Genomic DNA, 24,599 nt, shown 5'->3' on the forward strand with positions numbered 1-24,599 from the left:
GATTTAGAGTGGGAGTGATTGTTATAACTAAACGCTATCTTCATTCCTTAAAGAAAATCGCTATTTTTTAATTTAACGTAACTTGCAGATTTAACACTTAACTTAAAACATATATTTCCTATTCCCACGGGTATATTATTTATTATCACATTTACCACTGTTTATCGTTACAGAAAACTATTTGGGTGCGTTCTGCTGCAGTTCATCCCCGGGCCACAGCGGGGAGACAGACGCTGACGCTCAAACAGGAAACGCAGGTTTTAAATGGCTTTGTTTTCTTCCCTTCCCCCAAAAATCATCCCCAAATCATCCTAAACTACACAAAAATCCTGCACAAATTGCATCAAAACCGCTCCGCACGATGTTTGACAGGTTTGTGCGCCCTTCTCTTTTATGTTTTAATGTTTAGGCGCTGTTCATGTACAAAATGTAAATGTGTTTATCAAATGAAGCAGCAGCAGAAGTGGTGTAAATGGACCTGTCTTTTCTATAAATAATCTTTCTGTTATTGTTACCTGGTTATTCATGTTGGAGAATATTGGTTTGTATATCAGTGTTTCGTACAGGTTTATTCTGGGACTAGGGCAGCACATGTTTATTTTATACAATTTAGTACAGAGTGTAGATGCCACTTCTTGTCTCTGCTGAAAAAAACAAACACTGATTACAGATTAAATATAGTTACTTGTATTATTGTATTACTTGTATGGTTTGGGCTTGTAGTATTGTTTATGACAATACTACAAGCATAAGATATAATCTCACATCTATTAATAGGAAATACTGCATAGTACTCCTAATTTAAACTGTGTTTGAATCAAATTGTTATTATATATTTTTTTCATATAGACCTTGTACAGTCCTGATTTGGTTGATTCTACTGTGAAAAAGTACCCTAAAGCTATCCAAGTTTTACAAACAATTATTGTTATCATAGCTCATGATGTACAAATTAGGGATGGACCAATCCAGCTTTTTCAGTTTCGATACTGAGACTTTACTTATCTGCTGATTGCTGATATCAACCAATACCAGAGCCTGAAAACAACATTTATTTCCTTTTAACTAAAATAACATAAGAGGAAGCTGATCCAGATGTGTCATCGGGCTGTTTTATTTAAGAAAAAGAACAACTCTGTGTAAATAAAAGTTCATACTCTGAGACTTTTTTTGGCCCAAATAGTCGGCACCGATATCTAACATCAGTATCAGATCTGTGCATTCATCGTGGTACAAACGTCATGTCTCCCCTCAGTCAATACCTAAAACACAAAAACAAGGGTTTGTTTATGACTGAATGGGTTGAAACTGGGTTGGACTGATAGACAATTGCTTGAATGGAATACATGTAATTATGAAGAACGTCTCAACCCAAAAAAACTGTTTCTTCTTTTTAAAAATGTATTATATATTTTTATTTCCAGGAGTTCTTCTCAGCCGCCCTCAGACTCTGGACATATACCTCCATTTCCTTCATTGTGTCCCTACATAGATCCAAACGACCCAAACCAACCAGGATTTTACAAAGAAAACCCACAATTCTACCAAAACTATCACCAAACCTATAACCAAAACTACTCCCAAAATTACTCCCAAAACCAAGGATCACCTTACCAACCACCACAAACTAATTCTCAATATTTCAAACAGTTTTCAAATATACAGCCTCAAACTGCTCAAAATCTGCACCACGGCGCCGAGTATAACGTGTATAGTAATTACCATCCAACACAAAATGGAGGACAGTTGTACATGGACCCGAACGGGCAGCAAAGTGACAGATTGAACCAACAAAACATGAAAACTGAAAACGAAGAGACTACGCCGAACGGGCCAACCACTGTTCCAGGTGAGAATAGGGAAATTACATTAAAGTACATTTGACAGATTTATGTATTTTTCTCTGATAAATATTGACCACAGGTACTACCAAACCAAGTCACAATTAGAGTTTCACAACAGTTAAATGGCACTTTGTGAAGAAAAGAAAAAATACAGGAAGCAGCTCTGAGTTGCAAAACAGAATCCCTCCACCTAAATAAAGGTATTATAATTTATTTTTATCTTTTATAAGTCTAATCATAAGTATTGTGTAATTTAGATAAGTTTTGTCGCTTGTTTACATCATGGTACATACTAGGTAACACTTATGGAATTACCTCTACATGTGTCACATCTGCCACCAAAATGGCAAAACTAGAAAAACTAGGCAAAATGTTTAGTAAAATCTTAAGCAGACTATTACCTCTTACCTAGCAACCATAATGTAAACAAGAGCCAAAATGACACAGTAGTTCTGATTAGACTCACACAAATAAAAGACATCAGGTTTATTAAGTGAAATGCAGGTTTAAACTGTCATGTTTGTGTTTGTGTTGATGACAGAGGCAGAGGGGTTCTGTTTTACAATTCACAAATACTTCAGTATTTTTGGACTTTTAATCTCAACTTTTCTTCACAAACTGCCACTGAACTGGTGTAAAACTGTGATAAATATTTAGCACAGGTTCTATCCACCAAACAGAGTGAAGATCAGACAAACATGAAACCTGTCGTCTGCAGTTTAAGATTTATTTATCCAGGTCAAATGAGAACCATTTCTGATTTACAACAACAGCCCTGTCCTTAGAATGCGCTAAAGCATTCCTGTAAATGTGTTGGTTTAGGTTCAAATATCATCCCAAACTTGAGTGGCCTGTACTCAAGTAAATAAACTCTGGTTGGACTATAGACATGTTCTGCTGCTTGATTGGTCGACTGAAAAGGGGGCGTGACAAAAACATTCAAACCTATTCCATTGCCATGTCTCAGTTCGATGGTTGCACACTTCGTTGGCTGCATTTGAAAGGTGTTTATATCAATTCCGGCGCAGCAAGGTCTGTCCCATTTCATGCACCCCACGAATATGGCCAACAAATGTGCCCTACATTTCCAGTGTTTCCATGGAGATCAGCCATGAGTGCTTCCGAGCAGACTTTCCGCACTGCGCATCCTATCATCCACCTCGCGTGACTTCTTCTACAGGAGAACCAAGTCATGTTTCTTAAAGTTAAGTAATACTAGGTACAATTTCGAAGAAATCACCTGTAACAGGCGACGTGACGTAAGCGACGTGACGTAAGCGACGTAACGTAAGCGCACACACAGCGGTTGACGTACGCTCCATGGCATAGGCCACTCCTATTTCGGCACGGCCTTTGTGGTCGACAGAGGCTACACGGAGGAGCACCCTTCGTCGGTCGGGTCCTTCGAACAGTACTTTGAAGTGTGCAACCGTTGAATTGAGACAAGGCACATCTCCATGCATCTAACCCAAGCTGCACTCACAAGACTACACCTGGAGGGGGAGCTCATGCAAAATTTCCTACTTATGCAGAAAAAAGTACTAGGAAACAAAGTATTTAAAGAAAGACAGATTAAACTTGTGAATAATGACTTTAATATGACTTTTTACAGATAAATACCAAAAATACCAAATCTTCAACACTGTCACTTACTCCTCCTTTTTACTGTTGTCCCATAGATAATCCTCATTGTTTAAATACAAGAATTAAAAGTCTAAAATCAATTTTGGCCGACTCAGACTCCATCAGCCAATTAATCGTCTAAATGACTACAGCCTTATTGAGGATATTATACTTGATTTTCACATTTTGCACAAACCAAATTCAGATGTGATCTTGTCCCAGTCTTTGTAGGGAAGAAAAAACGTGGTCGTCCGAGTAAAAAAACACCAGATTCTGCTGAAGTGTCGGATGAACAGGAAGTGCAGAAAAAGAAGAGAAACCTGAACCGATTTGATGGTTTGTCTGTGGAGGAAGTGATGTCACGTACACTGCCTGACGTCATCGAGGAGAACCTGGACATCCTCATCGTGAGTTTAAGATGGAGCATAAATTGATACTTTGCAATAACATCACACTGGGGGAGTTCTGCATCTATGTCTATGGTGGAATGTTCAGTAGTTGCCATGGTGACACAAAGCACACATCAGCAATAACTACCAAAAAAGTTTTAAGATCGTCTGAAAACTCAGTAAAAAATCCTAAAGTGATTTAAGGAGCACATTTTCAGGAGCTTGTGATCAATCAGAGCATTCATGGTCCTGTTTAGGAGTTTGATTTTCAACGAAAAAAAGGTGAGAGTGACTAACGGAAAAACTGTTGGCTAGCTTGTGACTAATGTTTTTTGAGAGCTATTTAACAGCACAAATCAGCTCAGCTGTTGTAGTTCAGATAAATCAGTTCTTTATGGTCAGATTGTGTTAAAACAAAACTCATATTAAAGACTAATAAAGCCTCAGAGAGTAGTGCTTATAGTTAGCATCACAGCCCCAGTGAATGTTGAGGACATCAGCCCCAAAATATCAATATTTAAAGTATTTAAATCTTCTGTCCTGTGTGTTTATAATGTGTCTGTTTCAGATTGGGATTAACCCTGGATTACTGTCTGCGTATAAAGGACACCATTACCCCAACCCCGGGAATCACTTCTGTGAGGCACTTTATCTTGGGCTCATATTAAAGACACAGTGTATAGATTTTTGGAGGAGGCACGTCACGTGCATGTTTCCATGGAAATAGAAAGTTAAAGCCATACTCCGAACATTCTCCATGGACATATATGAGTGTTATACCATTCCATGGAAACAAGCAGGAAGTCCTCCTCCAGGACAAATAAGAGTCAGGTTTGTGGAGCTGCAAGTAAGGATGTAATGAAAAAAATGTTTAATTTTAGTGTGTTTTTGTCTTATAGTTTATAGACAAGTTTAAAATTTTAAATAGTTAACTAATTAAGGACTAAAGCACTGGACTGAACCCAGAACTGAACATGGCCTAAAGCCCTGGTCTGATTCCTTTCAGGGAAGTGCCTGTTCCTGTCTGGTCTTACAGACAAACAGCTGAACTTTCTGGACGATACGAGTTTGCCTCAAAAACACGGAATCGGATTTACCAACATGGTGGAGCGGACTACCCCAGGGAGCAAAGACCTGAGCAGGTACTAAAATGGTACTAAACTGGTACTAAACTGGTACTAAACCAGGACCTGAGCAGGTACTAAACTGGTACTAAACCAGGACTAAACCAGGACCTGAGCAGGTACTAAACTGGTACTAAACTGGTACTAAACTGGTACTAAACTGGTACTAAACTGGTACTAAACCGGTACTAAACTGGTACTAAACCGGTACAAAACCAGGACTAAACCAGGACCTGAGCAGGTATTAAACCGGGACTGAACCAGGAGTAAATCAGGACTCTGTGATTGGCAGTAAGGAGATCCGAGAGGGCGGCAAACAGCTGTTGGAGAAGCTGCAGAAGTACAGACCGCTCATCGCAGCGTTCAACGGCAAAGGTAAAGACACACTCTGGAATTTGTTCAAAATAAACTTTAAAGGGCCCATATTGCTCTATTATCTGATCTATATTCTAATGTTTCTGTGTTTTCAGGCATCTATGAGATCTTCTGTAAAGAAACGTTTGGGGTCAAAGCTAAAAATCTAGAGTTTGGACTTCAGCCATACAAGATCCCTCAAACTGAAACGGTAAAAACATCCTCCTGTGTGTCAGATGCCCTCCCAGATGTTGTGGTTGGATAAATATTGTATGTTTTTTTAGGTTTGCTTTCTGATGCCATCCTCTAGTCCACGCTGTGCTCAGTTTCCCAGAGCTCAGGATAAAGTTCATTTTTACATTAAACTGAAGGAGCTGAGAGATGGCCTGAAGGGGGCGGTACAGAGTAGAGAGGTGGAGGAGACACACTACACCTTTGACCTGCAACTGGCCAAAGGTTTGTCAAAGAGCTATACCTAATTCTGTTTCAAATCAGACCTGTTCCTCAAACTGCTCTTTTTGCAGCTTTAACCATGTTCTAGTGGTTTCTTCTCATTGAGCCTCTGAAGTCGTGTTTGGAGTGATTTATGTTTGTCTAATCTTTAATCACTTATTTTCAAGACACCATTTCGTCGATCTACCCCTGTTTTCACTTCCACCGGTACACATCCACTGTGACGTACACACTTCCTTCTCCAGTTTTATTTTCTTAATTGGTGATACTTGTAGGATTCAGCAGCATCTCGTAGTCAGTTTGGTACAAAAGGACAAATGGGCTGCTCACTAGTGTGATGTGCAGCTATCCATAGGGAGGCGCCGACAGCATGCGGCGCTTTGTTGTGATGACGTTTACTTCGACGTCAGCTCTTGTTGGGCACCCCAGTTTTTTAATGAGGAAGTCAGCGGAATTGTTTCTTTTATTAGGCCGTTTTAGATGAATATTGTGAATTAAATGATGTGCCGATTATATCATAATGATCCACGGAGGTCATAGTGGTCATAGATTATAACTATAAAGAGACACGAGCACAGTATGACTGATTTAACATAAATGCCCTGTATATTATGTAGAATATAGTAAATGTAGAAACTGAGAGACAAAAGCCAATAGTGGAGTCTGTGGCCACCTGTAATTTTATATCTTACTCAGTATTAATGCTATAGCCTGTATTATTTGTAAATCAAACAATTAATGCTGCAACTTCCTGAATAAGGTGGATAGACCTTTGAAACATTTCCACTGCAATGTCTTACTCAGACTGCAGGGGGAGCTGCTGATTCCCTTTAAAGTTCACACAAATACAATGGCAGTAAATCAAGCGAGAGTTTTCTTAGTGCTGTTTTTTAGTATCGGTACCTGCCAAACACGAGGATCTAGTTTTGATATTAGTTTTAGTGCAAATTTTGAATATTGATTCACTTTTTGATGCTTTTGTGTGCTGTGCAGAGGATGCGAGGCTTTTGGCGATTAAAGAGGAGCAGGTGGATCCTGAGTATGAGAGCTATGCTAGAGACTTGTCTGAACCCAACACAGACACAAAACGCTGAGACAGAGAAACAACAGGAACAACAAGAACAACAAAATCTCAGGTGAAACAAACAGGAAAGTCATATTAAGTTAAAGTCTACTTCTTACTCTGGCTTCCATTGTGTCCTTGAGCAGCACACTCCCCTTTCCTTGTTCCCAGACGTGAACGTGTGCTTGTTTCTCAGGGTGCGTTCACCCTAACACATAGACCACATGAAAACCGGGACTAAACTGGGACTAAACCTGAATCTAAATCAGGAATAGACTAGGACAAAACCAGGGCTAGACCAGGACCACACCAAGACCAAGACCAGGACCACACCAGGACCAGGACCAGGACCAAATGATCCGAGTGCATTTGAAAGCAGCACACTGTTATATCTTAAGACATTCATTTTTACATTTTTTATTTTACAGGGACTGATGATGGAGATAATGAGATCAGAAGAGGAAGTTTACTTTCCAGCACTGTTGTAAACCCTAATTTATTATTTAACATTTTAATGGTGCTATCACAAAAGCTGCTCCATCATGTGAGTTTGCATGTTCTCCCTATGTCTGGGGGGATTTCCTCTGGTTTCTTTCATAAACCCAAAACATACATAACAGCACAAATCCTCCAGCTAAGATAGTCCTGACCAAGACTAGCACAAGATCTGGAGATGGGTCCACAAGTGGTGTACTCCTGACACCTTACCCCAGGGTCTAAACCAGAACTAAAGGACCAACCCCAGGCTACATCACCTTAGGACTAAATTGGAAACAAACCAGGACTGGAGCAGAACACAGCTTAAACAACTTGCAGACAAAAATACCTGTAATTTTTTTATTTAAAATATTGACAATGTTGATCTAATGGTTTTGTATGAGTTGATTAAACTTAATCAAACCTATGGTGCGGACAATGTGGTTATTTGACAGACAATACACTTTACTCCGGCTTTGTTCACATTTGTTGCTGTTTGTATTTCTGCTTATGGATGGACAACCAAGAAATGTTGTTTAGTCGTATATGAAAAAAACAAAACAAACAAAAAAACAACAATATAATACTTTTCTGTGTGTTTTAAACGGAAAGCCTCTGAGCCAATGAGAATCGAGCATATTTAAAAGTCTAGCGGCGCAGACCAACTGTAAAGCGGGAGGGGGGGGGGCTATTTGTATTATCGGCTCTTACTTGAATATATTTATTAATTTTCTAATTATCTACGCATATAGTTATCATAGAATCATTAACACATTTACTAAACTGATTTCTGGGGGTATAGTTGAGAATGCGGTGTTTTTAAATAGTTTTTGTCCCCTCCTCCACTTGGTCCAGCCCGTGTCAGAGTTGAGTCTGTCATGTTTCTTTGTTGTCGCTTTGAGCTGCGAAAATAAATGGAATATTAAACAAATTTTTACACGTGTATCCTCCGCGTTTTCACCCACTACCTGCAGGTACGGTCCAGTATTATTTCACCCGCGTTTCTGTGTCGTCTCTGTGGGTTTTTTTCCGCACAACGAGGCGAGTTCATTCATCCATGCTAGGTTAGCTCAGCGGCTAGCAGGTGGCCAGAGCTAACTGCGGCTAATTCGTAGCAATAACTCTTAAAATAACAGATTTACAAATATTACATAAACAAAACCAATAGATTTCAGAGGTATGATTTAAATTATAATAGCGGGATGCGATAGAATTTAAATTCCATGAATAAGATTAACTGTTAGCCCATAGTTAGCAATTATTGGGATATTTAAATATTGACATAAAGATTTAAATGTGTTTTATGTTTAAATTGTGTTTGGGTTATATTAAAAGAAGCATGAGACCAGGGAGTAGACGTGTTTTAAGTCTGATATAATGCGGTTTATGTGAAAAATGGTTATTTATAAAGATAGCTTCTCCAAAAAAAGTGTTGTGTTTATTGTGATCCACGTAGCACAAGGCAAGGCCCAAAGCTGTCATTTAACTACTGATTCCTCTTTCTTTATTTACATGGAACAGCTGAATGTGTCATAACCTGCTTGTAAACTCTTCAGAAATACTAATAATACTAGTTCTGTCTTTGTTTTGTCCATGAAATACACAGGCGCGCTTAACCAAAGCCCATAGTGTGGCTTGTGAGATAATAGTAAAGTTTCAATGACACTGGATTGATCCTTTCTTTTCACTTAAAGGGCCCATATTGCAGTGTTTGCTGATCATTTCTGATCGTAATGTCATTTCCTCATCATAAACATACCTGGTGTTGTGTTTTGTTTGATTCACACAGCCTAAACATGCAGGGTTTGTGTATTTAACATGAGTTCTTCTCCCAAACAGAAAACACTCTGTTCCACCTTGTGATGTCATGTGGTAATACAGGGCATGCTTGACTGTGTTTTACTAGAATCATTTGGATAATTTCAGACTTGGAATTGCCAAAGAACTAAAGGTAAAAGGAGCTATTACCTTGAAAACTACCACTTCATGACATCACAAGGTGGAACAGAGAATTTTGAGCTTTGGAGATGTAGACAGACTATTAATAGAAAAGAGTTACTCAAACATGTGTGAATGAAACAAAGCACAACTCCAGATATGTTTTTGAGGAGGTAATAGCATTATTACATGGCTTAAACCTCACAATAGTCAGTTTTGTGTAATATAGGAACTTTTCAGTGTTTAAACCTGTTTAATCACTTGTTGTTTGTAAAAAGTTTGAATCCTGCTGTTGAATGTTTGAATCTCTGACTGGTTTACTCCTGATTTATATTTAATTAATTATTGTTTATTAGCTTTTTATTTCACATGTTTCTCCTTGACTATGGCACATGCCTTCACTTTGAGCTGAATAGTTTAACACTAACCCAAAATAACACAATTTAAACCAAATCTAAAATCTAATGTGAATGTATTTACCAAAGTCTGAGCCGCCATGGAAGACAGGTCTCCAGCCGCGATGCCTGTGTCTCCAGACTACATCCAGCAGTGGTGAGTGGAAATGAACAACATGCACCAAAATCTACCAAAAATCTACCAAAATGTATGTCAAAATGAACAAAAAATAACTTTACAAACAAACAAACTGAAGTGAAATAAACCTTGACCATGCCCAGAGTTCAGACTGAAGCATGTGTGACTTTTCATCACTGTTTTGTTCAATTTTACATTTCTTAAACTCGGTATTTTGTTTAAATGCACAGCTGCAATGGAGACTGTAGTAAAATGGAAACAGAAAAGTTAAAGTTACACTTTGGAACATTCTCCATGGAGATAGACACGTTTTATGCCATACTGTGGAAGATTATAGTCAAGGGAACAACATTTTCATGGAAACAAACAGGAGGAGGCTCTAATCCAGGTCAAATAGGTCAGGGTTGTGGAGAGGCACGCCCATTCATAGTAAGGGCATGTTTTTTTTATGTTTTTAGTGCAATAACCACAACCAAAATGCAAAAATGATAACACCTTTTGAAATTTGACATATCACTGAAGTAAGTACATATGATAAGGAAAACACTGAAACTAATTTATGCCACTGACATAAAACCCATAATGCAGGAAATGATCCTATATATACAGTACTGTTGAAAAAATATGAACTGCAGACTGGCAGAATTAAAGTCTTCAGTAATTGGTAGTTACCCATCTAGAATGAGTCATAGAAGTTATTTATTTAACCTTCTACAGTTCAAATGATATCATAAAACAGAAAAATAACAAAAAACGTCAACCCTAGTAGAAAGAAAAAGTCCCATGATAGTAATGAGCCATGACAGGCTCAGAGCTGTGGACGTTTGTGCAGGATCCTCTTTGCATTGTTCAAATTAAGCTTTATGTGGATTCTTTGGGAAGCTAGTCGGCCTAAACAAAATATAACCCTCTGCCGGAGATTAAAGGCCGATATCTGCTTCGCTAAAAAGGACAAAAATCAGCCTGATATATATTGGTCTATTGTTTTTGTGTCTGTAATTGTTGACCCCGTGGATCATTATGTTATAATTTGCACATTTTAAATCACAATATTCATCTAAAACAACTTAATTAACGAAACAAGTTAGCTGACTTCCGTGTTAGAAAACTGAGGTGCCCAATGGGGACTTACTTTGCCATAATGTAAATCACAACAAAGCACCACATGCTGTTGGCGCGCCCTATGTGGATAGCTGCACATCACACTAGTAAGCAGCCCATTTTTAAAATTTGTACCAAAATGACTATGCAACACTGCCGAATCCTACGTGTATCACCGATTAAGAGGAAGAAAAAAAAAACTGGAAAAGGAAGTGCGTGTGTCACAGTGGACATGTACCAGTGGAGGTGAAAACGGGGGTAGATTGGCAAAATGGCATCTTGAAAATAAGCAATCAATGATGATTACTGAACATGAATCACTCCAAATAAAATTTCAGAGGCTCAATGACAAGAAACAACTAGAACATCTGAACACAACAGTTCGCAGAATCAATTTGAATTAACAATACAAACTAAGTCTCCACAGTGGTATTTGTTGGTATCTAGCCTCAGCAGATTCAGTTCAAGTTTATTCCTAGAAAACATTTAACATAATTTCGGCAGACCACAGTGCTTCATGTAGCAGATACTCAGAACCCACCTATTATTGGCACCAAAGCGTGATCTGTGCATCTGCAAACTGGCTTCTGGATCAGTCTAAATTTGTACATTTCTATAAACAGCTGTGTCTCCTGTTGCAGCGGTGCATTCAGACTCCAACTCTGCCTTTGTTTATCTCCATGTAAAAATGTTTAAAACGTTTAAATGTTTAGAATGTTTTGGTTCTTTTCGTTTTTCCTCAGGATCCATCAGACACAGCAGTTCCACGCTCTGCAGGCTCAGTACTCCGGATACCACCAGCACTACTCCTACCCCCCCACCGAGGGTGCTATGGTCGGACCTCAGAGCCCCATGGAACAGATGCAGCCTCCTCCTCCTCTACCTCCTCTTCATCCTCAGAACCACCAGAACCCACCACCTCAGGACCAGCAGGGGGTAGCAGACCTCGGCAAACGTAAATATTTGTTATTCATTATGTCTTCATCTGAGGTTTATGTGATTTACTTAAAGGGCCCATATTACGCTATTCTCTGATCTCTGTTACATATCTCAGCTCTTTTTACCTTTAGTTCACTATAGAATGGCAATTCCAGGGCTGAATTGATCCAAATCATTCGAGTGAAGGTGATTGGAGTTTAAAAACAGTGGAGCACTTCCTGTATCACCACATGATGACATCACAAGGTGTTTTCTGTTTGAGAGAATAACTCATCTTAAATATGCAGGGTTTGTGTGTTAAACATGTGTGAATGAAACAAAACAAGGCCAGGCAAGGCAAGTTTATTTGTATAGCAAAGTTCGTACACAAAGTAATTCAAAGTGTTTTACAGAATAAGAAAGACATTAAAATCACACAAATCAAAACATAAATAATCACAAATAATCATCATAAAATTACCATTAAAACAGAAGAGTGCAGAATAAAAACCTTTATAAAACCTTTCAGTCATATGCACAACTAAATGGAACTGTTTTGAGCCTGAATTTAAACATTGTCAAAGTAGAGGTCTGTCTCACATCTTCAGGAAGATTGTTCCAGGTTTTAGCTGCATAAAACTGAAACGCTGATTCTCCATGTTTAGTCCTGACTCTGGGCACCAGCAGGAGGCCGGTCCCTGAAGTCCTCAGAGTGTGAGATGGTTCATATGGCACTAACATGTGGGAGATGTACTTTGGTGCTGGTCCATGGAGAGACTTATACACAAGCAGAGCTGCTTTAAAGTCTATTCTCTGAGCCACAGGAGCCAGTGCAGAGACCTGAGCACAGGACTTATGTGCTCGTACTTCCTGGTTCTAATCAGGACCCGAGCAGCAGCATTCTGGATGTACTGCAGCTGTGTTAAGGCTCGTTTGGAGAGGCCAGTGAGCAGGACGTTACAGTAGTCTAACCTACTGGAGACTGGTTCATATTCACCTGCTGCCAGTGAGACATAGATCTGAGTGTCATCTGCAGAGTTGTGGTAGAACACATTATTGCTGTGTGTTAACTAAAACCTGATTGGAAAACATCAAAGGAGTTGTTCATTTGGAGAAAGTTTTTCGAGGTCTTTGTCTAAAAATGTCAGATTTGAGATTGGTCGGTAATTGTTGTGGCATCAAGACTGCTCTTCTTTAGAAGAGGCTTGATAACCGCAGTTTTCAAAGCTCTGGGAACGTTCCAGATTGAAGTGACATGTTAACTGTGCAAACGAGTGGTGATGGCAAACTGTTGAGCACAGACTTTAGAAATTTTGTTGGTAACACATTTAGGCAGCATGTAGATGGACTGGTGAGGATCTCTTGGACAGTTTTGTCAGTTACAGGTGCAAAGTGTTGCAAAGTGTGTTTAAAAGAAAAGCCAAAAATTATACTGACAAATCAATCGCAATCACATGCAAATTAAAAAAAAAAAAAAATTCCACTTGTAATATTTTATCTGAATATATGGGTGCTGGGTTGTTGCCCATACCTTTCCCTTTTTCTACATGAAGTGTGGTTGTACCTATGCATCTTTTCTCTGTAAATCTCATAATAAACCTGGAGCTTTGACTTGCGCCATTCCTGTTCGGCCCTCCAGCACTCCCTTTTCTGTGCCCTGACCAAATCATCACTCCTGCATGACGCTTTCTGCTTATCTTTAACCATTTTAACCTTCCTCAGGAAAATGGTGTCCAGAACATTCAAAAAACTTGACGTTACGGAGTTCAACAAATCATCAACATTAGAACATGAGGCATTTTCAAAGTGTATCATTTCCATGATCATTTATGTGTCTCCTTCAAACAACTGCAGGACCAGCCGCTGGTTTGGGAATAACAGACAGGTCAAAAAAGACACAGAAATGATCAGACGGAGCAACATCCACCACATTGACATTTGAAATATTTATTCCTTTTGTAATGAGCAGGTCCAGAGTGTGCCCTCTGTTGTGGGTGGACTCGCTGACATGCTGAGTCAGACCAACGGTTTCAAGGACTGAACTGAGCTCTTTAGCGTTTCTGTCAAACACATTGTCCACATGTACATTAAAATCACCTGTAATGACTAAACCATCAAAGCCTGTGCATACGACTGAAAGCATCTCAGTAAAATCATCAATAAAACTCAGACAGTGGTAGGGAGGTTTGTATATGAGTAAGTAGAGTATGGAGGGGGATTGTTTTAGCTCAGTTTTAAAGGAAACATACTCAAAAGATGAAAACACCCCAAATGACAACCTATGAGTGACAAAATTATCTCTAAAAATGCACACACACCTCCACCCTTTTCTGTTTACTTGTGTTTTTTTCTTCCATATGGGCCCTTGAAAGGTTCTGTGCACATATTTTTATCTCTAATAGCAGTATATATATATATATACAGTAAAGTTTGTTTTTCCCCAGTGTCACATCAGTTTGATGTCACATGGATCAAACTGAGCATGCCCAGATACTCTGCACATCAATTTAAGTAAAGTTAACGTAGTGGCCAAACCTCCCTGTCAGAGCCTGGTTGGGTGTCTTTTGTAAACAGGACTGGGCCTGGGCAGGACTTGGATGGGAGACCGCTGGGAATTCCAGGTGCCACAGGGGGACAAAGGTGGCTCTAGTGGAAACGATTAGATTAGATGAGTTTATTTGGGTTAAATTGTGTTTCACACAGCCACGATTTTAATGTGACACTAGATGTAAAAGTACAGAGTCCAGTCAGAGCCTGTGATTTAACAGCCTCACTGCTGTGGGCAGAAGCTGAGCTCTAGGAGCAGTAGTCTGTAGCATCTCAGCGGTATGCAACTAATTTCTTTCATGGTGCCCCTCTCTTGTTGTGTCCTTGGGCAAGGCACTTCCTCCACATAACCTAGTATGTGAATGAATACTGCAATAAAGACACTCCAAAAATGTAATCCAGTGTTATTATAGTTTATCTTTTTCCTCCAGCTCCTCCAAAGAAGCGCGGCCGCCCGGCTCACCCCAAAGAGCCCAAACCTCCAAAAGAGCCCAAACCTCCAAAAGAGCCCAAACCTCCAAAAGAGCCCAAACCTCCAAAAGAGCCCAAACCTCCAAAGGCTCCCAAAGATCCGAATGCTCCCAAGGCCAAACCAGGACCCAAACCGAAGAAGGCCAAGCTCACGGAGGAGGCCGGAGCAGAAGGGAACCCCGAGGACGAGAGCCCCAAGAAGGTGAAGAGGAAAGTAGACCGATTTAAAGGCATGTCCGAAGAGGAGGTGATGAAGAAGACACTGCCTGATTTGCTCGACTACAACCTGGACTACGTCATTGTGAGTGCTGAGGGGGGGCTGGGGGCAGGGGCACAGGCTGGTGGGACTCAGGGGACAGGCCTTCTGTATAACATTTCTGAAAATTTACTGTTAAATAAAACAATAGTTTTGTTTCAGATTGGCATAAACCCGGGGCTCATGGCTGCTTACATCGGGCGCTGGTTTCCTGGGCCTGGAAATCACTTTTGTGAGTTTGACCCACCATCTAACTGTAGCAGCATTAGGAGCTAGCAGGAGCTAACATTAGCTAACAGGAGCTAACAGGAGCTATCTTTGAAATAACAATGGCTAACTACAAATAAAAATGCACACATGAACTAATGTTCTTGATGGTTGTTGTGTTCTAGGGAAGTGCCTGTTCCTGTCGGGCTTCACAGAGGAGCAGTTGAACCACATGCACGACACAGTTCTGCCTCAGAAATACAAGATGGGCTTCACCAACATGGTGGCCCGAGCCACGCCAGGAAGCAAGGACCTCAGCAGGTAATGTAATATATATACAACTACCCTACACTCCTACTACTACACTACTACACATGTGCATACTATAGTCCTAACCTGATCAGCTATAACTCCAAGTCCAGTGAAATTGGGATGCTGTGTAAAACCTAAAAAAAAACAGAATATAATGATTTGCAAATGCTTTTCAACCTATATTAAACTGAATAAACTACAAAGATGTTCAAACTTGTAAACCTTATTGTTTTTATGCAAATATTCACTCATTTCAATTTGATGTCTGCAACACGTTCCAATAAAGCTGGGACAAGGGGAAAAAAAGAATGGGAAAGTTGAGGAATGCTTAAAATACACCTGTTGGGAACATTCCACAGGTGAACAGTTTAATTGGAAACAGGTGAGTGTTATGATCGTGTATAAAAGTCGCATCCCTGAAGGGCTCAGTCATTCACAAGCAAGGATAGGGCGAAGTTCACCACTTTGTGAATAACTGCATCAGCAAATAATCCACAGTCAAACAGTCAAAGAACGTTTCTCAATGTACAATTGTAAGGAATTTAGGGATTTCATCATCTACGGTTCATAATATTGTCAAAAGGTTCAGAGAATCTGGAGAAATCTCTGCACGTAAGGCAATTCAATGTTGGTTTTTGTAAGGCCAAAAACCAACATTGAATGTCCGTGACCTTCGACCCTCATGCGATACTGTATTAAAAACAGACATGAATGTGTAAAGGATATTACCATGGGCTCAGGAACACTTCAGGAAACCATTGTCAGTTAACACAGTTTGTCGCTACATCTCAAAGTGCAAGTTAAAACTGTACCATGCAAAGCCAAAGCCATATACAGTATCAATAACACCCAGAAACGCCGCAGACTTTTCTGGGCCCAAGCTCACCTGAGATGGACTGACACAAAGTGGAAAAGTGTGCTGTGGTCTGACGAGTCCACATTTCAGATTGTTTTTGGAAATCATGGACGTCGTGTCCTGCGGGCCAAAGAGGAATAGGACCATCTGGATTGTTACCAGCGCAAAGTTCAAAAGCCTCTGTGATGGTCTGGGGGTGTGTTAGTGCTCATGGCATGTGTAACTTGCACATCTGTGAAGGCACCATTAATGCTCAAAGGTACATTTGGAGGTTTTGGAGCAACATATGCTGCCATCCAAGCAACGTCTTTTTCAGGGACGTCCCTGCTTATTTCAGCAAGACAATGCCAGGCCACTTTCTGCACGTGTTACAACAGTGTGGCTTCGTAGTAAAAGAGTTCAGATACTAGACTGACCTGCCTGCAGTGCAGACATGTCTCCCACTGAAAATGGGTGCCGCATTATAAAGCGCAAAATACAACAACGAAGACCCCAGACTGCTGAGCAAGTTGTACATTCAGCAAGAATGGGAAAGGATTCCTCCTGCAAAGCTTCAACAATTAGTGTCCTCAGTTCCCAAACACTTATTGATTGTTGTTAAAAGGAAAGGTGTAACACAGTGGTAAACATGCCCCTGTCCCAGCTTTATTGGAACTTGTTACAGACATCAAATTGAAAATGAATAAATATTTACATAAAAACAATAAAGTTTATCAGTTTGAACACTAAATATCATGTCTTTGTTGTTTATTCAGTTCAATATAGGTTGAAAAGGATTTGCAAATCATTGTATTCTGTATTTTTTTTAAGTTTTACACAGCGTTCCAACTTCATTGGAATTGGGGTTGTATAACACACCAGGGAGCTTGAAACTGACAAAAGTAATAATAAATAAAAATTCTATGAAATTTAACCAATGAAAGTGAGACATTGCTTTTCAACTGGGCTTCAACAGAATTATTTTTAAAAATAAACTCATAAAACAGGCCTGGACAAAAATGATGGTACCCCTAGAAAAGACTGAAAATAATGTGCCCAAAGGGACATGTTAATCCAAGGTGTGTCCCCTAATTAGCATCACAGGTGTGTATAATCTTGTAATAGGGCTACAGGTCGTCACTGTGCTGTTTGGTGACATGGTGTGCACCAAACTCAACATGGACCAGAGGAAGCAAAGGAAAGAGTTGCCTCAGGAGATTAGAAAGAAAATTATAGACAAGCATGTTAAAGGTAAAGGCTATAAGACCATCTCCAAGCAGCTTGATGTTCCTGTGACTATAGTTGCACATATTATTCACAAATTTAAGATCCATGGGACTGTAGCCAACCTCCCTGGACGTGGCCACAGGAGGAAAATTGATGACAAATTAAAGTGACGCATAATACGAATGGTAACAAAAGAGCCTAGAAAAATTCTAAAGAGATTAAAGGTGAACTTCAAGCTCAAGGCACATCAGTGTCAGATCGCATCATCCGTCATTGTTTGAGCCAAAGTGGACTAAGTGGACACCATTGTTGAAGACAAATCATAAAAAAGCCAGATTGGAATTTGCCAAACTACATGTTGACTAGCCACAAAGCTTCTGTGAGAATGTCCTATGGACAGATGAGACAAAAATGGAACTTTTTGCCAAGGCACATCAGCTCTATGTTCACAGAAAGAAAAATGAAGCATATCAAGAAAAGAACACAGTCCCTACTGTGAAACATGGAGGAGGCTCTGTTATGTTCTGGGGCTGTTTTGCTGCATCTGGCACAGGGTGTTTTGAATCTGTGCAGGGTACAATGAAATCTCAAGACTATCAAGGGATGCTAGAGAGAAATGTGCTGGCCAGTGTCAGAAAGCTTGGCCTCAGTCGCAGGTCATGGGTCTTGCAACAGGACAATGACCCAAAACACACAGCTAAAAACACCCAAGAATGGCTGAGAGGAAAACACTGGACTATTCTAAAGTGGCCTTCTATGACCTAAATCCTACTGAGCATCTTTGGAAGGAGCTGGAACATGCCGTCTGGAAAAGGCACCCTTCAAACCTGAGACAACTGGAGTGGGCCAGAATACCTGCTGAGAGTTGCAGAAGTATCATTGAAAGTTACAGGAATTGATTGCAGTGATTGCCTCAAAAGGTTGTGTAACAAAATATTAAGTTAAGCGTACCATCATTTTTGTCCAGGCCTGTTTCATGAGTTTATTTTTTTAAATAATTCTCTTGAAGCATGATTGAAAAGCAATGTCTGACTTTCATTGGTTAAATTTCATAGATTTTTTAATTTATTATTACCTTTGTCAGATTCAAGTTATTTCTGTGACAGTTGTGAGTTTTTCTTTCATTAACCGAAGGGTACCAACAATTTTGTCCACATGTGTATGTATTATATATACACTAACACCTAACCAACACTTTGAATCAGCCAGTAGAGCACACAAGGAGCACTATCTAAGCAGGTGACTGTACCTACAGACTACTAAAAAACATCACCTGTGGGACATGATTTCAAACAGATATTAAAGTGAATAATAATAATAATAATAAAGTGACTGTCTCTGGTCGCAGTAAAGAGCTTCGAGAAGGAGGCAAAATCCTGGTGGAGAAACTGAAGAAGTTTAAGCCTCTGATCGCTGTCTTCAATGGGAAATGTGAGTCTGTGCTTTATATACACATCAATATACACATATACATACAAACACGTACATATACACTTGCACATACATACATATATATACCCACATACATATACAGTTGTTATGCGTGTGTGCCTGATTTAAATTACTTCTCTCTGTTCTCAGGTATCTATGAGATGTTTTGTCGGGAACTTTTTGGGAAAAAACCTAAAACTCTGGAGTTTGGACTTCAGCCGCACAAGATCCCAGAGTGTGACGTGGTGAGCTGCTGCCCCCTGCTGTCTTTATACAGTAACCTCAATCTCTTAAAACAATAGAACATGTTCCACTGTGGGATGATTTCCTCACAACAGGGTTACAGAGGATATGAGTTCACAGTTGTGTTTGTCTGGTTGTCTTCTGCATGTGTGTCACAGTCTCTCTTCTGTGTGTGTGTGTGTGTGTGTGTGTGTAGGCACTGTACCTGATGCCCTCCTCCAGTGCGCGCTGTGCTCAGTTCCCCAGGGCTCAGGATAAGGTTCATTTCTACATTAAACTGCGTGAGCTCAGAGACAAACTGAAGGGGGAGCTGAAGAGCAGGGACGTGGAGGAGGTTCAGTACTCGTTCGACCTGCATCTTGCCAAAGGTAAACCACACCTGAACATCTCATCTATAAAGGAACTGTATGTAAGATTTACATTTAAAATCCCATACCCTTGTCCTCTCTGTGCCCCCAGATATGAGGTAAACATGTTCAAATAACTTTTACTGATAACTCTAATGCTGATTTATTATAAAAAGTTAGACATGACGTCATTTATTTCTGTTCTAATTGGTCTTTTGGTTCAAGACGATTATCCATTCAGAAAGCAGAATGAGCCTCACATGAGTCTCTCATTAGGTTTGCCAGTTTCAATGCTGAAATCTAGTTGTTTTAAACGTAAAAGGACTCTCTAATCTGAATGGTCACTACCTAAACCCCAGCACCTGCAGCCTCTGCAGCTCAGTGACTGAATTCTGAAGGTTCAAAGTTTTCACATGACAGCTGTCCATATACTTAGAATGAGATTCTCTTGAATGTGTCCTCTATCTACAGGAGGCTCAGGACACACACAGGCTCAGATGAGATTGCAGTACCTTTTTTAAACAGTAGGAGACATGATACATTCAGCTCCTTTAAACTAATCTCAGAATACACTGCATTACAGAATGTTTGTGGAGCTTTAAATTGCACTCTGTCCTTAGGGTTGCACCCTCATTACACCAAATGAAATCAGTCTAGTTGATGGATTACCTCAGTCCCTGTTCAGTCCTGATTCAGTCCTGTTTTTTTGTGTGTTGCAGAGGATGCTAAGCGAATGGCCATCAAAGAGGAGCAGTACGACCCCGGCTATGAGGATGCGTACGGAGGAGCCTATACCGAGGGAGGAGGAGGAGAGGGGAGGAGCAATGGACACTGCACCTTTAGCAACAATAATACAGGTAAAGTATGGAGTCAGAATGGAGAGAGAAGAGAAAGAGGAGCGGGGGGAAAAGGAAAGGGTAGTAGCAATGGACATGGAGCCTGCAGACATCTGCTCAGGCCTGTCACACAGGGAAGGCAGGTGTGGAGGACAATGCTGCTCTTTAGTTTTATGTAGGTCAGTCTGGAGTTGGATTGACTCTCCTGAAACCCTCCATTTATTTTGAATGATTTGGTGTTCTCTGCAGGAGCTGCACCATGTGCAGCTTGGGTAAGAATACAACTGAACTTACATGGGGCCTGTTTAAACTGTGCGCTTGTTTGTTCCAGAGCCGTCGGCAGCTTCGTCGTCTCAGCCGCCTGCAGCTGCGCAGTCTCCAGACGGCCAGTGGATGAATCAAACCTTCACTGACCAGATCCCCCAGATCAGTGCTCCTCCAGGGGGTTCTGTGTGACTCTCACATCAGTGCTCCAGCTATAGCCTGTATATATCTCTGGACATGGCTAACCTGCATTCCAAACAGGAAGTGAGCATGAGTGCAATTCAGCTCCATTGATTCTGGCTCCAATTCACTTTCATTTGAAAAACTCTGGCCTCTCTCTGTAACTGCTGCAGTCAGGCTCGTCATTCTGACCTTAAATGTTGGTTTTAACTGGCTCTACATTTTTATTTCACTATTTTATTCCCAAATCAAGATCTGAACATTAATAACAGACAACTCATGCACCTTCTTTCCCCGAAGTTGCTAGCGTTAGCAACAGGTTTATTTTACAGGCAGGAAGGGGTTTTACCCTTCTTCTTTGTTGCTCAAATTAGCTGCTATAACTGCTAGCCTCAATGTACTTCATTTGGAACTGAATGCTATGGGTGATGTCACATTCAGTCAGTCCACTTCTTTATACAAGCTATGGCTCCACCAGGGGGCGCTGTGTGACCTGCAGGGCAGCAGGCTGACGTGAGACCACCACTCACCACCCGGGGGCGCTGCATCAGGACTAATCCTCAGACGCAGGGACAGACCTGGCTCACACTGGACACTGTTACAGACACCATCTTAGTTTTATCATTATACTGACTATGGTAAACTTCCATAATGGCTTTATTGCACGTTTTATTTTATGACCGAGTAACCAGGTGTGATATTGACAAAAGAAATCTCCAGAAAACAGTCTAAACTGTACTAAACTGTGCCTGTAAATGTTTGTGTGTGTGTGTGTGTGTGTATATATATATACACACACACACACACACACACACACACACACACACACACACACACACACACAGGGGCAAAAGTATTTAGTCAGCCACCAATTCTGCAAGTTCTCCCACTTAAAAAGATGAGAGCCTGTATTTTTCATCATAGGTACACTTCAACTATGAGAGACAGAAGGAAAAAAAAATCCAGAAAAATCATTTTCTGAATTTTTAAAGAATTTATTTGCAAATTATGGTGGAAAATAAGTATTTGGTCAATAACACCAAATTAATCTCAATACTTGGTGACATACCCTTTGTTGGCAATGCCAGAGGTCAAATGTGTTCTGTAAGTCTCCACAAGGTTTTCACACACTGTTGCTGGTTTGACCCATTCCTCCTGCAGATCCTCTAGAGCAGTGATGTTTTGGGGCTGTCGCTGGGCAACACGGACTTTCAACTCCCTCCAAAGATTTTCTATGGGGTTGAGATCTGGAGATTGGCTAGGCCATGCCACGATCTTGAAATGAAGCCACTCCTTCATTGCCTGGGCGGTGGGATCATTGTCATGCTGAAAGACCGAGCCATGTTTCATCTTCAGTGCCCTTGCTGATGGAAGGAGGTTTTCACTCAAAATCTCACGATACATGGCAAAATTCATTCTTTCCTTTACACGGATGAGTCGTCCTGGTCCCTTTGCAGAAAAACAGCATGATGTTTCCACCCCATGGTGTTCTTTAGATGCAACTCAGCATCCTTTCTCCTCCAAACATGACATTTTGAGTTTTTACCAAAAAGTTCTATTTTGGTTTCACTTTACCATATTACATTCTCCCAGTCCTCTTCTGGATCATCCAAATGCTCTAACAAACTTCTGGACATGTACTGGCTTAAGCAGGGGGACACGTCTGGCACAGGATTTGAGTCCCTGGCGGCGTAGTGTGTTGTTTCTGGTGTCGTTTAACAGCTCTTTGGTCTTGGCCATAGTGGAGTTTGGAGTCTGACTGTTTGAGGTTGTGGACAGGTGTCTTTTATACTGATGACGAGTTCAAACAGGTGCCATTAATACAGGTAACAAGTGGAGGACAGAGGAGCCTCTTAAAGAAGAAGTTACAGGTCTGTGAGAGCCAGAAATCTTGCTTGTATGTAGGTGTCCAAATATTGTTTTCACCGAGGAATTTAACAATCAGTGCTGTCTCTCATAGTTGAAGTGAACCTATGATGAAATTTTTTAAGTGGGAGAACTTGCACAATACATACACACACACACACACACACACATCGTTCACCTCTGACGGCAAGATGTCACAAATACAAAGATATTTACAGTTTTAATCCTGTTACACATATTTGAACACTGCTTGAAAGGGCCATACTACACTATTATATCTACTATCTATGTTCTAATGTAGTTTCCTCATCACAAACATTCCTGGAGTTGTGTTTTGTTTCATTCACGTGTTTAACACACAAACCCTGCATATTTAGGCTGTGTTCTTCTCTCAAAGTGAAAACACTCTATTCCATCTTGTCATGTGGTAATACAGAAAGTGCTTCGCTGCGTTTTTAAACTCCACACACTTTCACTAGAATCATTTGGATGATTTCAGCCCTGGAATTGCCAATCTCTACTGAACTAAAAGTAAAAAGAGTGAAAGCTACCACTTCATGACATGACAAGGTGGAACAAAGCATTTTGACCTTTAAAGATGTAGACGGGGTCACTGAAAACGTGTGAATGAAACAAAACACAACTCCAGGTATGTTTTAGAGGAAGGAACAATATAACATGGCTTAAAGCTCACAAGAATCAGTTTCACGTAATGTAGGGACTTTAACCATTTAAATCATGGTTTGACCTTTGATCTCCACATCTCTGTCCCCAGTGTGAACCAGGCCCTAGTTTCTTTTACTGTCTTAGCTAAATAATGAATTGTAGTTTTAGTGGAAGCAGAGCTGTGTTTCTGCACATTTTTGTTTTATGTTTAAACTGTATTTTTCACAGTGAAATGTTTTATTGTGAATCTACTGCAGACAGTAGAAACGGTGCTACAGACTCAAGGTTTGTTTCTGTTTTTAATAAATGATGATGTAGAACTCTGTTAGAATCATGTTTAAATGTGTTTTAAAGGTTATGAGCGATGTCACATTAAAATGGTTTTCTACAGCATTGAGTTTGTCCTTCAGTGTCAAACGTGTGAGGAGCAGTGGACCAGGTCTGGATCAGGTCTTAGCCAGTGTAGCCCATGTGGTCTTACTGTTTCACCAATTTCACCAAAATCCTGTTTTATTTGCAAATAAGATTGTACGTAAATTCATTTTGGGCTATTTTTGCCAGAGGCTTTTATTTTGGTGGTGCCACTACTTCCTGTGGAGTCACACATTGTTGCCATTGTTTTTGCTGGTAAAAGATGTATGAAATAACATTTTATATGCAGCACTTAGAAAAACTTACTAAAAACTATTGGCAAGTGAACTTGTGCTAGCAAGCATGGTCTCACAACTATGGCACTTTTTCTCTGCAGACGTGTGAAACTGAATCCTGGCTGTATTCTGACATTGGATTTTATTTTGTACTTATTTTTTTTATACCTTTGTAATTCTTATAAGGTGTACCATTTGTACATGAAGTTTTGCCATGATTGTGGGATTGAATAAGTAAAGCTGTAAGAATACAAGAGGAGCTCTGAGAAAAGCAGAGGAGCTGTGAAACCTGGAGTGTCTACATTCTGAGATCTTTGTGTTTCACACAGTACATCTTCTAAACGACAGGAGGCGCAGTTCATCCATCAACACAACACAGACGTTTGAATTAGTGTAACGCTTTGAGAGGCTTTGACAAGCCTGTAAAGCGCATTACAAGTGTAAGC

The 24,599-nt window shown here is 40.2% G+C and overlaps 2 protein-coding genes across 3 annotated transcripts; both read left to right on the top strand.

Annotated features, from left to right (window-relative positions):
• The first annotated feature begins 178 nt into the window (after positions 1 to 178).
• Positions 179 to 7,753, top strand: tdg.2 (thymine DNA glycosylase, tandem duplicate 2). Of its 2 annotated transcripts, none has more exons than XM_055222554.1 (10): positions 179 to 372; positions 1,425 to 1,849; positions 3,690 to 3,874; positions 4,425 to 4,494; positions 4,863 to 4,998; positions 5,273 to 5,355; positions 5,451 to 5,545; positions 5,619 to 5,790; positions 6,781 to 6,923; positions 7,279 to 7,753. In XM_055222554.1, the coding sequence occupies exons 1-9, from the start codon at positions 362 to 364 to the stop codon at positions 6,879 to 6,881; spliced, it is 1,278 nt and encodes a 425-aa protein (XP_055078529.1). In that variant the 5' UTR covers positions 179 to 361; the 3' UTR covers positions 6,882 to 6,923; positions 7,279 to 7,753. The 2 variants fall into 2 exon arrangements, with proteins under 2 accessions (XP_055078529.1, XP_055078530.1); XM_055222555.1 differs by having other exon boundaries at positions 244 to 372; positions 3,699 to 3,874; positions 7,279 to 7,703.
• A 437-nt stretch (positions 7,754 to 8,190) lies between these two features.
• Positions 8,191 to 23,858, top strand: LOC117372728 (G/T mismatch-specific thymine DNA glycosylase-like). Its single transcript, XM_033968564.2, has 11 exons — positions 8,191 to 8,301; positions 9,751 to 9,817; positions 11,644 to 11,855; positions 14,797 to 15,137; positions 15,255 to 15,324; positions 15,485 to 15,620; positions 19,022 to 19,104; positions 19,255 to 19,349; positions 19,544 to 19,715; positions 20,414 to 20,551; positions 20,862 to 23,858. Exons 2-11 carry the CDS (start codon positions 9,762 to 9,764, stop codon positions 20,984 to 20,986), a joined length of 1,428 nt encoding a protein of 475 aa, XP_033824455.1. The 5' UTR covers positions 8,191 to 8,301; positions 9,751 to 9,761; the 3' UTR covers positions 20,987 to 23,858.
• Positions 23,859 to 24,599: the final 741 nt, after the last annotated feature.

Source organism: Periophthalmus magnuspinnatus, chromosome 6 (genome assembly GCF_009829125.3).
Source record: "Periophthalmus magnuspinnatus isolate fPerMag1 chromosome 6, fPerMag1.2.pri, whole genome shotgun sequence".
NCBI lineage: Eukaryota > Metazoa > Chordata > Actinopteri > Gobiiformes > Gobiidae > Periophthalmus > Periophthalmus magnuspinnatus.